The 14,173-nt window shown below is 39.2% G+C and overlaps 2 protein-coding genes across 10 annotated transcripts in view; one reads left to right on the forward strand and one right to left on the reverse strand.

The window, feature by feature from the left end:
* Nucleotides 1-6,566, reverse strand: part of cep350 (centrosomal protein 350) — a 31,611-nt gene extending 25,045 nt beyond the window's left edge. For all 3 annotated transcript variants that reach the window (XM_047586817.1, XM_047586816.1, XM_047586815.1), the window contains exons 1-8: nt 6,202-6,566; nt 4,022-4,107; nt 3,837-3,880; nt 3,604-3,712; nt 3,304-3,469; nt 2,242-2,846; nt 2,026-2,139; nt 1,420-1,542 (exon numbers count right to left, since the gene is read on the reverse strand). In XM_047586817.1, the coding sequence (XP_047442773.1) occupies nt 1,420-1,542; nt 2,026-2,139; nt 2,242-2,846; nt 3,304-3,469; nt 3,604-3,712; nt 3,837-3,880; nt 4,022-4,094 (1,234 nt within the window). In that variant the 5' untranslated portion in view covers nt 4,095-4,107; nt 6,202-6,566. The remainder of the gene's footprint in view (nt 1-1,419; nt 1,543-2,025; nt 2,140-2,241; nt 2,847-3,303; nt 3,470-3,603; nt 3,713-3,836; nt 3,881-4,021; nt 4,108-6,201) is intronic.
* Nucleotides 6,567-7,691: 1,125 nt separating this feature from the next.
* The window catches only part of LOC125009248 (voltage-dependent R-type calcium channel subunit alpha-1E), a 97,668-nt gene continuing 91,186 nt past the window's right edge, over nt 7,692-14,173 (forward strand). For all 7 annotated transcript variants that reach the window (XM_047586996.1, XM_047586995.1, XM_047586999.1 and 4 more), the window contains exon 1: nt 7,692-7,793. The gene's annotated coding sequence lies outside the window, so the exon portion shown is untranslated. The remainder of the gene's footprint in view (nt 7,794-14,173) is intronic.

A 14,173-nucleotide genomic window follows, 5' to 3' on the forward strand; every position in this document is an offset into this window, starting at 1 on the left:
CTTCACAGGGACACAAAGGTCTCCAATAAAGTGACAAATAATATCAAGAAATATATTTTATTTATTTATTTTTTTTAGATCAGCCAGAACATTTTCCAGACTTTAAGTGTCACTTTGACCCCAGTTTAACTGCACAATCAGTGCGTTTACATGCGCTGCTTAATCGAGCTATGCTGGAAATTCAACTTTCTGACTACAGTCCTTGTCACAGTTCACATGCAATGGAAAAAATCGAATAACTCATGAGAACACATCCTCCTCCTCCACACTAGGTGGCGATATCTGTCTTTTCAGCGGGTTAATACCATGTTAATACGGCCTGCTTTCCGGTTGACCTACTACATCATATAATAAACAAGAGTTGCTTATGCGGCAGACCGGCATTGCAAACAACAACCATAGAGATAATAGTAGATTTTTTAATCTCGTACATAATGTGTGCGCTACTTCTGGTGCAGATAAGATGCGCACTATCCCTCAGACGGTTCCTATACCAGCTCTGTTTTACTTTTTTCTTCTGCGACCAGATGTCTTGGATGTTTTTGTTCCGGGATCACACGCCAGCACAGCGGTTCTGGAGCATGCGCACACGCATTTTCCAATCAATACTGCGTATACATGGCGGAGAAAACCAAATTCTAATCACATTATCTGGGTGTCCTAATCGGATCATGAGAACTCCGAATTTTAGTCGGAGTGAGGCGACTGAAGTTCTCCTGTTATAGTCTGATTAAGGCAATAATTAGTTTTTTTTCATGTGCATGTAAACGTACTGAATGATTCCTTTAGATTCCTTACTTAATGATACGATTTCTGAATGCACTCCTGGTAACATGTGTTTTTGTACTCATTTGTTTGTTTGATGAGGGCAGGTTTCCACATTTGCTCTGCAGTTACTAGGTTCCGACAGCATATGGACATGATTCTTCTGTGAGTGTGTCTGTAGGCTACTTGCTGACCACAAACAGCATGTCACACATACTGGACATTACCACGGGGATTAGTGTCTTAGAGCAACGCCTCTGGTTCGACTATTGGAACACACACAGTACATAGGCCTGGTATGGCACAACTCAGTAGATGGAAAGTACACACCATAACATACCACAGTATGAACACTGGAGTTGGCAGGGTGTTTGGAGCAATAATGACATTGACTTATTTGGATTCAAATGGAAGAATTCACATTTGAATTGTCCGATGATCAGCTTGCATGTCAACAAAAACAGTAAAGGGGATATGGGTAAAATTCTAACTGAAGACGATTCAGCACTTGCAGCTCCTAATTTTGCTACACATACAGTGACCCATGAGAAAATCCTGTCAGACTGTTCCACATGCTTCACTTTCCTACTGCCACAAATTAGGAATACATCAGAGGATCGATTGGCCCTCACACATAAAAGAGGATTATTATACCTGCTTTTGAAATCAGGTCAGAAGCAGGAGCAGCTTTGTGGACCTTCCTGATTGGTTTGGGTCTCTCTTTGGACCTGTCTGCCCTGGGTTCCCGCTGCTGTTGAGGTCTGGATCTGGTGCTCTCTGATCACAGAAAACACAAGCACAAAATAAACCATGCTGCATAACACACAGACCAATCACAATTCCTTAAATAAATATGATGTTGTAAACCAAAAGGATATGATTTTGTGTGACAATAGATGGAAAACAGATGATAGATGATGATAGAATATTGAATAATGGTTGTGGCTGATTAATATCATATGAAGAATTTTTATTTTAGTTCACCAAAACAGAAGCCTAACCGTCAAATATGTTCATCTTGCAAGGGAATTGCAGGCATTATGTGCAAGCAATAGCTTGTTAATTCTATGCAATTTTTCAGGAATTCTCTATGCCCAAGGGTCTGATTTGCTGGACAAAATCCCAGGAACATACAAGAAGACACTTGAAAGCCACTTTGAAGTCACTGCCATTTTTCACAAAAACAGTTCTGTTAAAAGCTCTATGTGATATAATGGCTGCAGCTCACAACAGAATAAATAAGATATGTCAAGAATTTACCAGCAAATTGTCGTGACAAGTCTCTGTATATTTCTCTGCTAAGGTTGTGAAACTCTTCTTCTTTCCAAACTTTGCCATCAGGAGTCTGGATCTTTGTCTCTGTACTGTTGAAACCTGAGAATAAGGATGGAAGAAGTATTGAAGTATGCTGCTGGGTCCAGTTCCTTACAATAGAGCACAAGTGCAAAGAAGTGATAAAACCAAAAGCCAATTTACCTTTGTATATAGGTGCAGGTGGCGCAGCCGCTACTTTGCGTATTTTTGTTGTGGGCATTTTCCTTGTACCAGGATTGCTACTCTCCATAAATGCCAAAGTAGGCTGTTCCAGATAACTCAGCAGCTTCTCCCTCTCTGCAGTCTCCTCCAGATGTTGTCTCTGTCTTCGAATGCGCTCCTTGAGCTTCTCGAGCTTATCATCAGGCTGATGCCGCCTTAGGTTCTCCAACCGTTGAGATGCTGAGCCAGGGCTGGTGGAAGAAGTGCTCTCCCCTCTGTGTATAGTGCCTGAGGTGGAAGCAATGCATGGGCTTGAGTCTTTGCTGTCCATGCCAAGTTGTGCTTTGGGTGTGCTTTCCTCCATCCTCAGGGTGTCCAGGGCTGGCTGGTCATTGAGGTAACACACCTCAGTGCTCTCCAGAGCTGAGGAGTGTGTGCTGTCCAAGTCCCTGTCTGTCTGTTTGTCCCTGGTGTCCCTCTGGTAGACCAGCTGGCTGGCCAGAGGATCTGAGGGAGGCAGAGACGATGGGTACGAAGACCCTGGCACTGAGTGCAGACTGTAGGCTTCCAGCTGAGCTGAGGGATGTAATGGAGGGGTGGCCTCTCTGTACACAAACCAGATTACATAGGATCAAGAAGAGGATCAAGATTTACTCTTAATTTACTGGTCACTGACTTTACAGAAGAGCACACTTATGTGTGTCCCCAGACTATAAAACAAGGAAGGAATGTATTCACTCAAAATATTCACCGGTGAAAACAAATAAAAATATATGACCTTTTCAAAATGAAGAGTTTTTAATTTTTTGCACCAAAACCTCACACTGTTCTCAATGTCCAAGATGATGACAGAATAAGATTGCACGTGGCTTTCTAAAGTATAGTAACAAAGTGATTTATTACTGGACTACTGTGTACATCTGCATGTGGTCCCAGTAAACTATAAATTAAACTTCTGACTTTAAATCTAACTGTCAGAAAGCACCAATCACAGATATCTAAGCCTGAGTATGACAATAAACTCTTATAGCAATGTACCCAGACAGAGCCAGGTATTTGTACCTGTATGAGGCCAGCGGCTCCCTGAACTCCACACTGTTGTTTCTCCGGACATTGCTGTCCTGGGTGGTATTTCTCAAGGGGCTTCGTGAGCTGTTCTTTTCTGGACTCTGCTGACTTCCACCTCTGGGTTTTGAAGACCTTCCAAGGTCATCAACTTGTTGTCCATCTGTGATGGAGAAAATCAAAATAAGTAAAAAATCAAAATAAAGTAATTAGACATCTCTCAATACTTCAATAAGCAATACATAACTAACAAGTCACGATGCAACCTGTTCAGATTTACATATTCTAAAAACTCACCCCTGGAGCGCACTGTTCTGGAGGATTTCTTCTTGGGGAAGTCGGAGACACAGTCCAGGAGAACCCCTGTTCCTGGTGTTGCTTCGATACGGTTTTCTATGTGCCGCAGCTACAATGAAGATACACAAGAGGCTTTTATGATTCCGTCTTTCATTGCTTGTACAAAATGGAAAACAATTCTGAAGAGCTGGCAATCAAAGTTATTTAACAGAAAACTGTTCAGATGTACTTACAGCAGCTTTGGACTGAGCCGAACCGTTCCATGCAGTTGTCAGCTCTGACAAAATGACAATGGAAAAAACACTCAGACTCATGTGACAGAAATCCTTAACTGAATATGAATAATGAATTTCATAATTCAAATAAAGGGGACAATTTAAATGAAATTAAAAAGTGGAGAAGCAATTTTTCTACGCACCTGTGGCAATATTGTGATCAGTGGGCTGTTGAGCAGAGTTTTTAAGAGACACCTCAGTCCTGCTGCTCCTCATCTCTCACCTTCACCTGGAGTAGAGTAACACAAAACTACACTTACAACTACAACAAAAACTAAATAAAACAATAAAAATATATTCTGATCATATAAATAAGGAAAACAACAAATGCAACAAACCATCTCAGACATGGAATGATAACTGACAATACTTTGTGGTATGATATTTGTAACTCTGTTGACAACAGATTAATGTCACACTGCCATTTAAAACAGGTTTGACAACAGTGCATTCTTTAAAGGGAAGCATTGTGATGTTTACCTAAAACACCTAGACATACTAGAGTCATCTGGTTCTACCCAGGCACAGCAACAAAATTATATAATTTCTGACTTTTTCCACACAACACAAATAATTTGTTGACAAGTTTAATCAATTATGACAAATATGTCAAAGTCTAGTCTACTCAGTTAATGTTGTGTGGTTTGTATGATTTTAGCACCCTTGAATTCCTTAGAAGTTCTTCAGGAAGTCATGCCTTTACCTCATAAGAAATCACATGACTGTGCTCTGAGGGCGAGAGAGGAAATAGGAAGAAAACTAAATGCATTCTTTTACTCAGAAACTGGCCCAATCATTACCCTGCAGCCAACATCGATGACTCCAACAGCACAGAGGGAGTCAATTAAGCAACTCTTACTAAACCAGAGAATGGTTAACAACACAGAGGTTTCTCTCATTTGAGTGGACCCAGAAGACCCTGAATCCAAAAAACCCTCTGAACAGTGAAAAGCGACAAAGGGAAGAAACCACACACAAGGAAGTAACTATTAAATATTGTCACATTGAGATAAGCTAACGTTGGCTACTTCTAGTAAGAGTTGTAAAGTCAAAGTGCATACGCCAGGATTACATGAACACTTAAAAGCTTATTTGACATTAACAATTGACATTTTGATATCAATTTACCAAGCGTTATTGAACTAGCTATTAAATGCCATGTATGATGTACGACTTTGGTGCTATCCATCAGACCTATCATGTTTATGTGAACCCACCTCTAACTTTGCATTTAGGGTTCAAAAAGTTAACAAGCGAATGTATACTGAAATCGCAAACTGTTCTTAGGAGAGATTAACCCTTGGGTGACATGTTAGACGAATAAAAGACAATGACCAACAGGGATTAAGAGACTAAAACACAAATCCCTGGTACAGTGTGGATGGATTTAACTACAGTAAACAAAATCTGTGTAAACACCAAGATGGCGCATGATTTCTTATTTGCTAACCACTGAAGCGCTGCCCGGCAGAAAAGGGCAAGTGCTGCCACATATTGGTGCCACTTACACTATACATATGCATATATGCACACTGCCCGTTGCAATACAGCTTAAAACCACTAAAGTCACTACTGTGCAAATGGCTACTTCATAGCAACCCAGGAATTGGACGAAGAGGGAAAAAAAAAATGGGCCAGTTTTGACTTTACATGGGGTGTACTGACTTCAACGTAAATCACCCACACGCAATATCATGTTTTTATCACTGTATATCCACATGGCATCAAACTTATGTCCACAGACAACTCTGCGAGAAGTTAAACTTTCACGCAGAGACTCCATATTTTTCACATTATTTTGTAAAACACAGAGAGCCTAAAGTGCAGGAGTTCACACTGGTAACAAGAGCTGTTCAAGCGCTAGCAAAAGACGCTGAACATATTAAACTGCACAGTGCTAAACAGAAGGCAATGGGCCTCTAAATGCCCACGTCAGTTTCATTAAAAACATGCATATCAATGGCTATAACTGAAACCCTGCCTCCAGGAATTACTCTACTGTGCAATGGAACAACCCAACCCGTTGTAAATCCACTTTCGGGTGTGAATTTACAAGCAGTGTAATTCCTGTTTTTAATTATTATTATTGTTGTCGCAACATCTTCAACCTTTCCACAGTAATGTTGATTTAATACAGTCAATATACGTGCAAAAATTAAGTCTGTAACGTATTAGAATATCTAACTTCCAAGTTAACTTATTTCGGGATGTCTTCGGTCCAGGCAATAGTCGGAGCCGCCAACTCAATAGTTCATATGAATGCTAGCAGACAGTGAAAATCTTGAATTAACTTAGCTAAGCTCTAATGAGACATAACGTATACCTTTAGGGAAAGTATCCGACGTGTCTTGGTGTCCACATTCACGCTGATGTCCTCATGTTAAAAGAGTCCTAACTTCTGTGGACTTCTGCTTCAGTTTCGTTCAGCTGTCTGTTTGCTAATGTTAGCGTTAGCCGGCTAACGTTAGCAAACCACTGTTAGCTCGCAGTTAGTGCCAACTAAACTAGCAACTTTTTCTAGCAAAATGCGCCCATTGTCCCAGCGTTTATTCGCGTAACTACATCCACATATCCAGGACAGCTGTGATACTGAATTAAAGAAAAGCCGCCACCCGCCTCTGAGGTTGCCTTTCCCGGGTTACTATGTTGATGTTTCCCAACGGTGAAATTAGAACAGTATCCTGGACGGTAAGAAACCCAGACCGAAATATCGCGAGGGTTGGATCACGTCAAAACGCTGGCAAAGCCCCACCTTCGCACACACATATAAACAGAGAAGCACAAACGCGAACTAATGATCAGAATTAATCTTCATAGTGTTTTTTATTATTACGCAATAAGACATTAAAATACTGAAATATAATAATAATAATAATAATAATAATAATAATAATAATAATAATAATAATAATAATAATAATATATTCTGTTTATCAAAGTCTCGTTAACCTCCGTTTTCTATGGTTTAAACTTCACCTAGATTTGGCCAGGTGTGACAATGGATGCAGTGTGCTGAAAGGCACAGAAGTCAATTTTACTTTATCACTGGGCAGACATACACTACAGTCTGTGTCCGCGGCAATAAAATGGGTGATCGCCTCAACAGAATTATGTGTATGCGTTTACTGCCTTCCTGCGGCATGAGCGTGTATTACGCAAGGGCGCACACATATACTGACACAAGTAGAGCCAAGCTGTGTGCTTCATTCACAGCGTCGCCTTGAGCGCTCCACAAAAAAAAATATATATATATATATTAGCCCATTATGTTATATTCATTCGAATAATCGCTACACAACATTTTTCATATAGCTTTCATCCATAGTTTTTTTATTTCAGGTGGAGTTCGATTTTTTGATTGGTCTCTATGGCAACGAATTGAGTGCACCCAGTAAAAAATGAGCAATGTAGTTTGATGACAGCATGTGTTGTCAATGTTAACAAGTGAGACCGCTAAATATATCAAAGGCAGAAAAGACAGATTCAGTTATTGGTGTTTGTTAGACATTGCAGAAGACAACAAGTGGGACACCAGTGAAATTAAGCAACATTAGATTGTTACTACAATGAAACTGGATAAATTATTACATTTACGTCGGGTCACATATTCAAAATAATGTGTCATTTGGTAGAAATATGTTACATGGTCATAACGCCTTTGGAATAACAGGTGTTGTAACTGGGTACTGCCCCATATTCACCCATTTCATCCCCTCGTAAATAACTTGCCACCATCTCTCTCTCTCTCTCTCTCTCTCTCTCTCCCTCTCTCTCTCTCTCTCTCTCTCTCTTTCTCTCTCCCTTTCTCTCAGGACTGGCAGGGGCAGAGTACGTCGGACGTGGTCGTCTATGCTGCCACATTTTTATTTTCTGCGGAAAGGGGGAACGAAATGGAAAAGAGATCATTCTTTCTAGGTAAGAAATCTCGCGTTTATATTATCAAACAAGTGTCAGCTCACAGCCCATCCGAGAATTAAAGCTTTTTTTTTTCTTTTTTTTTAAACTAATTTTTGTGTACCCCGAAGAAGAGGGTGCTTAATGCTGAGCTATGACAAAAAGCCTGCAGTTTTGCTCGTATAAAACATGTTGTTTATGCTACAATTCACCTAGTTACCTGTAACTTTCTTTTTTAATTAAATGATTTAGTTGTTAAGAAAATCCCTGTCTATGAGACTCTGGAATGCATATATATATATATATATTTCTAAATGTTGAGGTCTTTTTCAACTCCAGTCACCACAGGGTGGCTGCATAATAAATGCCTAATTGTTGTCCACAGACATGAGAAAAACAGTTCTGTCTGGTCTTAGGACACCTTGACTTTTGCCAGTCTAACTGAATGAGAGGACAGGAGAGTGAGCCATTAGACTTATACTAATCCACAATGATTGAAATCTTCATATTCTAAGTTTTATACAGAGTGAGAGCAGGTGCCAGGATCAGGGCCATTCATGTGGAAAAGATCTGAATCTGGTGCTGCTAATTATCAAGTTGGACTTAACCAGATAATAATAACATTTCCAGCGCAGGTAAGAAAATCTCTCCAAATCAGTCTCAGAGGCCAGGGAAGGCAGCCACCATTATCCCAAGAAGGAAGGAATTAATTAAAGATGAGGAAAAATCGAGACTTGCCTTGCTGCAGTGAATAAAAAAGAAATGTCTGACAAGTTGTTGATGAGCCTGAAATGTTAAGATTTGCTTCTACCATTCATTTTTAGCTGCCCTGTACGTCTATAACTGGGGATTTGAGTTAATAAAATCCCTGTGCTTTAGTTCATCCCCTTGAAAAATTAACTTGCATTAAGATCTATGGTGATGCATTCAGATGAACTAATCCGTCAGAACAAGCCATCAGTCCTTTTTCTCAAGTCATGGGAGTTTGACAGTAAAGGAAGAGGCAGTTTGAATAATCAATGTTTTTGAGATGACAGCCTGCTGGAGGCTAACGCTGACAGTCGATTTTACCACTTCACATTAGTCTTTGTCCTGAATCGAAGCCTTAAAATTGCAGTCATTTATCCAGTCACTGCCCCTAGTTCAATAGGCAGGGTGATCAGTTTTGGCTACAATTGATCAAATGATCTTGAGGGCAAATGGACATTTGCTTGGATCAATTCTGCTTCTCTGGACTGTCCTGTTAATTATTTCACCATACTAACTTGTAGCTCATCACCCCCAGTCTCTATATTTGTTAATATTTCCTGTTACTGCCTTTTGTTAATCTTTCCTTGTCAAGTGCTCTGATTGTCTTGAGTGAATAACACCACTCTCACTGAAAGGGGTGTAAATTGCTTTTCCTTGTGTATAAATTAGTGTCTCTGTTCTGCACAAAACTGAGCCCACTTCTTACCTCTCCTACTCATTTTTTCTTTAACAAACAAGGAGTATGCATATTTGTTAACCCACTACCAAGGTGATCAATCCTATATTTTATAGTACCATTTGTTTAAAGAAAGGAAAAGGACATTGAAATGCAATTAAATATTCAAGTGGGAAATGTCCATGATAAATAGCACTGAAGACTCGAATTAATTCCACTTGAGCTCAGGGTTCAATAAAATTCCTAGCATGTAATTGTCTGCTGAAACTGAACTTGCATTACCGATAAACCATCAATACACCAAGGCCAAAGGCACAACTGCTAGGAACGAAAAAAAAATTGTAATTTCAGTTTCTGTCCTCAGAGTGTAATTGTTGGTGACTCTAAAGTAGTCAGTTTGTTCAGATTTACGTCAGATCTTCAACACCTCTGCTGCTACTTGTCAGACATTTCTTCATGTTTTAGAAAGTTAGATAAACACTAGCAGCAAAAAAGCAGCCAGTCACTTCAATTCAATTCAATTCAATTTTATTTATATAGTGCCAATAACAATACAAATTGTCTCAAGGCGCTTGTGAAGTCAGTCAGCCAGTCAGTAACATGTCTATTGATGATTAGGCCTAAAGAAGAGCACACTCCATTACAGACTGATTGTCAGCTCATGTGTGACAGAGAAAGTTCAAGCAAAGTTGTGTTTTATTCAGCGGGGAAGGAAACATAGGTTTCAGGCAATAAATCAATTGGCAGCTATTGATACTGATTTCATTGTAATGTTGTAGTGATGCACCAGTGAGACGGACATTGGTGTAATGAATGCAAGATGTTTGCAGCTGTTTTTCCAGCAACAAACCAGATTAACATTTATGACCCTCTTAGTCTGGCTTTACTTCCAAATATAATGTGGCTTCCTTTGGTCTTGTGGATAAATATTGAATAGATATATGTGCCAGTGACTTTATTGCTGTGGGTTCTCTGTGGGTAGCTGAGTTTGCAGTAACATTGTGTATGTCCAACAGACCATGTCTAATATTGTATATAAATGGATTTACTGTAAGCTCATTAGTTATCTCCAATAGTGTTAATTTAGAACAACAATGCAACTGTTTTATTTATAGCACTCACTGAATTGTCTTCTAATTTTTTTAACAGCTACCTACACAGTGAGGCATGTTTTGCAGTGAAACCTAAGCTGTTGGGAGTTTTTAGCAGTTGTTAGTCCTTTTGTAAGACTTGGGTTCCTGAGTTTTAGCAAGTGGACCCACACAGACAAAGGTGGTGATAATTTCATGAACCACTGCTTGAAGTCAAATGTCTTCCTCTTTGTTCACCAGTCATCTAAACAGCACAACTCCATGAAACATTTACATAGGGAACATTAAGAATGTGAACAATATATGATATTTGTTTAAATAAAAAAGATTCTGCTCTGAGGACATTACATATTTCCCGATAAATTAAGCCATTAGATTGTAATGTCTTAAAATGATAATGAGTTAAATGTGTCATCTTCTAGTGATTCCCCGTGAAGCCACTTCACCTTCCATAAAGATTTGTCCATAACTATATGGTGTTCCTGTTCCTAGCGTTGATCATTACTGATCTGATGTGTCTGCGTTGCATAACGATCTTTCCTGGAAGGTCATGGCTGCACTGGATCCCACTGAGATGCATCTTTTCATCATCTAAAGGCTACATGTCATGGTGTACCTGGCTGCATTAAGTGAGAATTATGCTATAAAAAAGATTAAATGAAAGGATGAAAGGAAATCATATCACATACACACCCACATACACACACACATAGCTGTAAACTAAGAATGCTGTCCAAAATATAAACAATAAACAAATATAAACAATAGTTGTTTGTTTACAAAATGCAAAGTGAGAGAACAAAAGCAAAATCAAAGTCACTTCAGTATTTAGTGTTACTACCCTCCCATTGCCTAAGAAACCAGCATCAATCTTTATAGGTACACTTGCACAAAGTCAGTGATTTTGTAGGATTGTAGATGCAGTCGTTAGCCAAGGAAACTTAGTGCAGGAAATAAAAAAACCCATTAAAACATAAACACAAGCTTATTTCCCTTTGAAATCGTAAGTTGTCCAGCAGTGCCATCAGCTTAGAACTGGCAGAAACTAGTGGAACCCAGATGGGACTATGAACAAAAACATAGGAAATGGGGAGCAGAAAAATGCCAGCAGGTGCTCTGAATTGATGAGTCAAAATTTAAATATCTCTTCTGCTCATTCATTGCATTTTGTTAACAGACGGAAATAAACTACTAACACTTTGCGCCTACAGCCTCTCAAACTGCAACCATCAAACATCTCTCACTCGCAATCATACACCAGAGAGCGTACACCTGGGGGCAAGGTGGGTTGCCCAAGGACACAACAGACAGACTAGGGCGGAATCGGACCGCTAATCTTTCGGTTATTGGACAACTGCCCTTTACAATTGAAGTAAACACTTCATAATATACAAAGCTACTACATCTATATGGAAAATGTTTTGTTAAAAAAAAACAACATTTGTCATTTACAATACATTGAACCTATTCAGAAACAGAGGACATGAATTGTTTGTAAAGAGACAGTAATGACGTGGCCGTGGGTGGACTCGATCTGTAAGGAGCAATGGAAAAGTTTTCCCCTTTGTTGTTATAAGTGTCTCAGCTGGGAAACTTAAAGTGTGGATTAGCTGCTATGTGTTCGGATGTTGTGAAGGATACATTTCAGTTATTTCACTTATGTATTTCGCTTCTTCCCTGTTCTCGCTTAAATACACCGCAGTGTGTTATTGAGAGTTGTAAATTTAACATGTAGATGTTGGCACTGCCTAATGCACCCTGTATAATACAGAACAGTAATGTGCAGTGGCCGTATATCATTGAGAGTAACTGCAGAAAGTTAGAGGCTAGCTGAGCAAGAGCAAGTTAGACTTCTCGTCGAACAGACACTTTCATAATGTGTGTGTCGCTTTTCTTTACTCTCGACTGAGCTGTGTGTTCACTTCTGGTCTTTGTTCTTCTGTTTGTACAAGGTAAACAAAGCCACAAAATGACAAACGGCGCACACAGTGTGACCAAAAATGATTGAAGAAATACTGTAGAAAAATGTTGACACCGCTGAGTTGTGTACGTGTGTGTGTGTGTGTGTGTAAAAAATATTGATTTTTTCCCCCCACTCCATTGTAATATATGACTCCTAAAGGTCTAAATGTACATTTAAATTCAGTCACTAGATGAACAACTAATGCTGTGATGCTTTTATGAATACTTTGAAGTTTTATCTTGTCATCTTATCCATGACATATTCTTCATTGTGTGATAAAGAAGCATGAGGAGATACACTCTTTTGCCCTCAGTATTAACGGAATAAAAGCATCACCCACATCTCTACAAACAAAATGGTTATTTTCAGCTGGCTGAAATTTTACGCCTGACTTTCCTACAAACACATCGCCCATTAGTTTCAGGTGACATAACACTTCCTGACACAGATTTGGCCACTCACCCGGTTGACATTCAGGTTGAGGGGAGGATCTGGCAAAAAATAATGTGTAATCAGGCAGTTGTGTGGGCTGTGGGGGGAACAGCAGGTGTGAGAAGGTTCCTCGCCTGCCTCAGCCTCTTCTTCACTCCTCATTATTAACCTTGTAAACACCTGGCTGTCCACCAAAGAGCATAAAAATTGTTGGTCGCTGCATTCTGTGGTTCAGTATTAGTCAGGACTTCATTGCTTTTTGTCTAATTTTATCTGACTTACAGTGAGAGAGTAGTCCCTGCATGGCTGTGAGTAAGATGTTTGATGTTTATGAGCAGTTCCGATAATGGCATTGGCAATGGAGACTCAGTAATCAAGGCTAATCAACAACAACCTCTTAAAAGTTAATTAGGAGGATTATAATGAACCACACTCAACTTTCTTGGCTGTATGGGTTTGATAATTGTGAAGAGCTACCACTGTGGAGTGTGCAGGAAAGCAGCTTGATGTCTGAGTCTGTGACTGCCAGTGTGGGTGTTTTTCAAAGCTTTGTGGTCATGGTCTGCAGTTTGACTAATTTCAGTGTAATGGTCATGATAGCAGAACAAAACACAATGCGATGTAGAAATTTAAGTGTATCTTTGTTTTCTGACACAAATTACTTCTTTATCTTTCCTAACTCCATTAGCTGGTTAGCTTAGATTTCAGTAAAGCTATAAAACAGCTTGGCTCTGTTCAAGAGAACACGTAATCCTCTTTATCACCACCTTTAAAGCTCTCTAAACTCAAATGAGATCTGATATTTTACTTGAGCTTTCTGAGTCCTTGAAGATAGATGCTGCCTTGAAATGGAACTTCAAGGCAGCATGTGGTTATGGTATGGAAAGTTTTGTGCACAAATGCTGGCTCCACAATGCTGCCTCACAACAGTTGTGGTGTTGTAACATTAGTCATGAGTCAAGAGAACGCAAATGCTTGGCAATCGATGATGTCTTCAGAGACTTTACAAGCTGACACCTATGTAAATCAATGTAGGAAATGCTCTGGCAAAATCAAATGAAGATCTGTGTGCAAATATTGTTTTCCAAAGACAAAGTTTCTGAAAGCCCTCAATAGATTGTTGATCTTTATTGAAAATCCCACTTATAAGATTTTTAATAGCACCGTAGGGTTTACATGCACCATTCTTGTGAACATGATAAATCTGACTCCATTTGAAGGCAACTTTTGCCAACAAGGGAAATTGTTTCTGCCCAGTCTTTGAACTAAACATTTAACCAAGTTTTAAGATTGCAAAACAGTAATGTTTTATTCTTTACAAATAGCAAAAAAAAATAAATAAATAACATAAAAAAAAATGTGTACAGTGCTTTTAAATGTGACATAAGCTAATATACAGACATAAGACATCACATGATAGGATATTTGTATCTGTCCTTTTATCTCATGCTATCAGTTTCACAGCAGATGTTAGAAGACCATAAACAAA

This window comes from Mugil cephalus, chromosome 6, assembly GCF_022458985.1.
Source record: "Mugil cephalus isolate CIBA_MC_2020 chromosome 6, CIBA_Mcephalus_1.1, whole genome shotgun sequence".
NCBI classification, from domain to species: domain Eukaryota; kingdom Metazoa; phylum Chordata; class Actinopteri; order Mugiliformes; family Mugilidae; genus Mugil; species Mugil cephalus.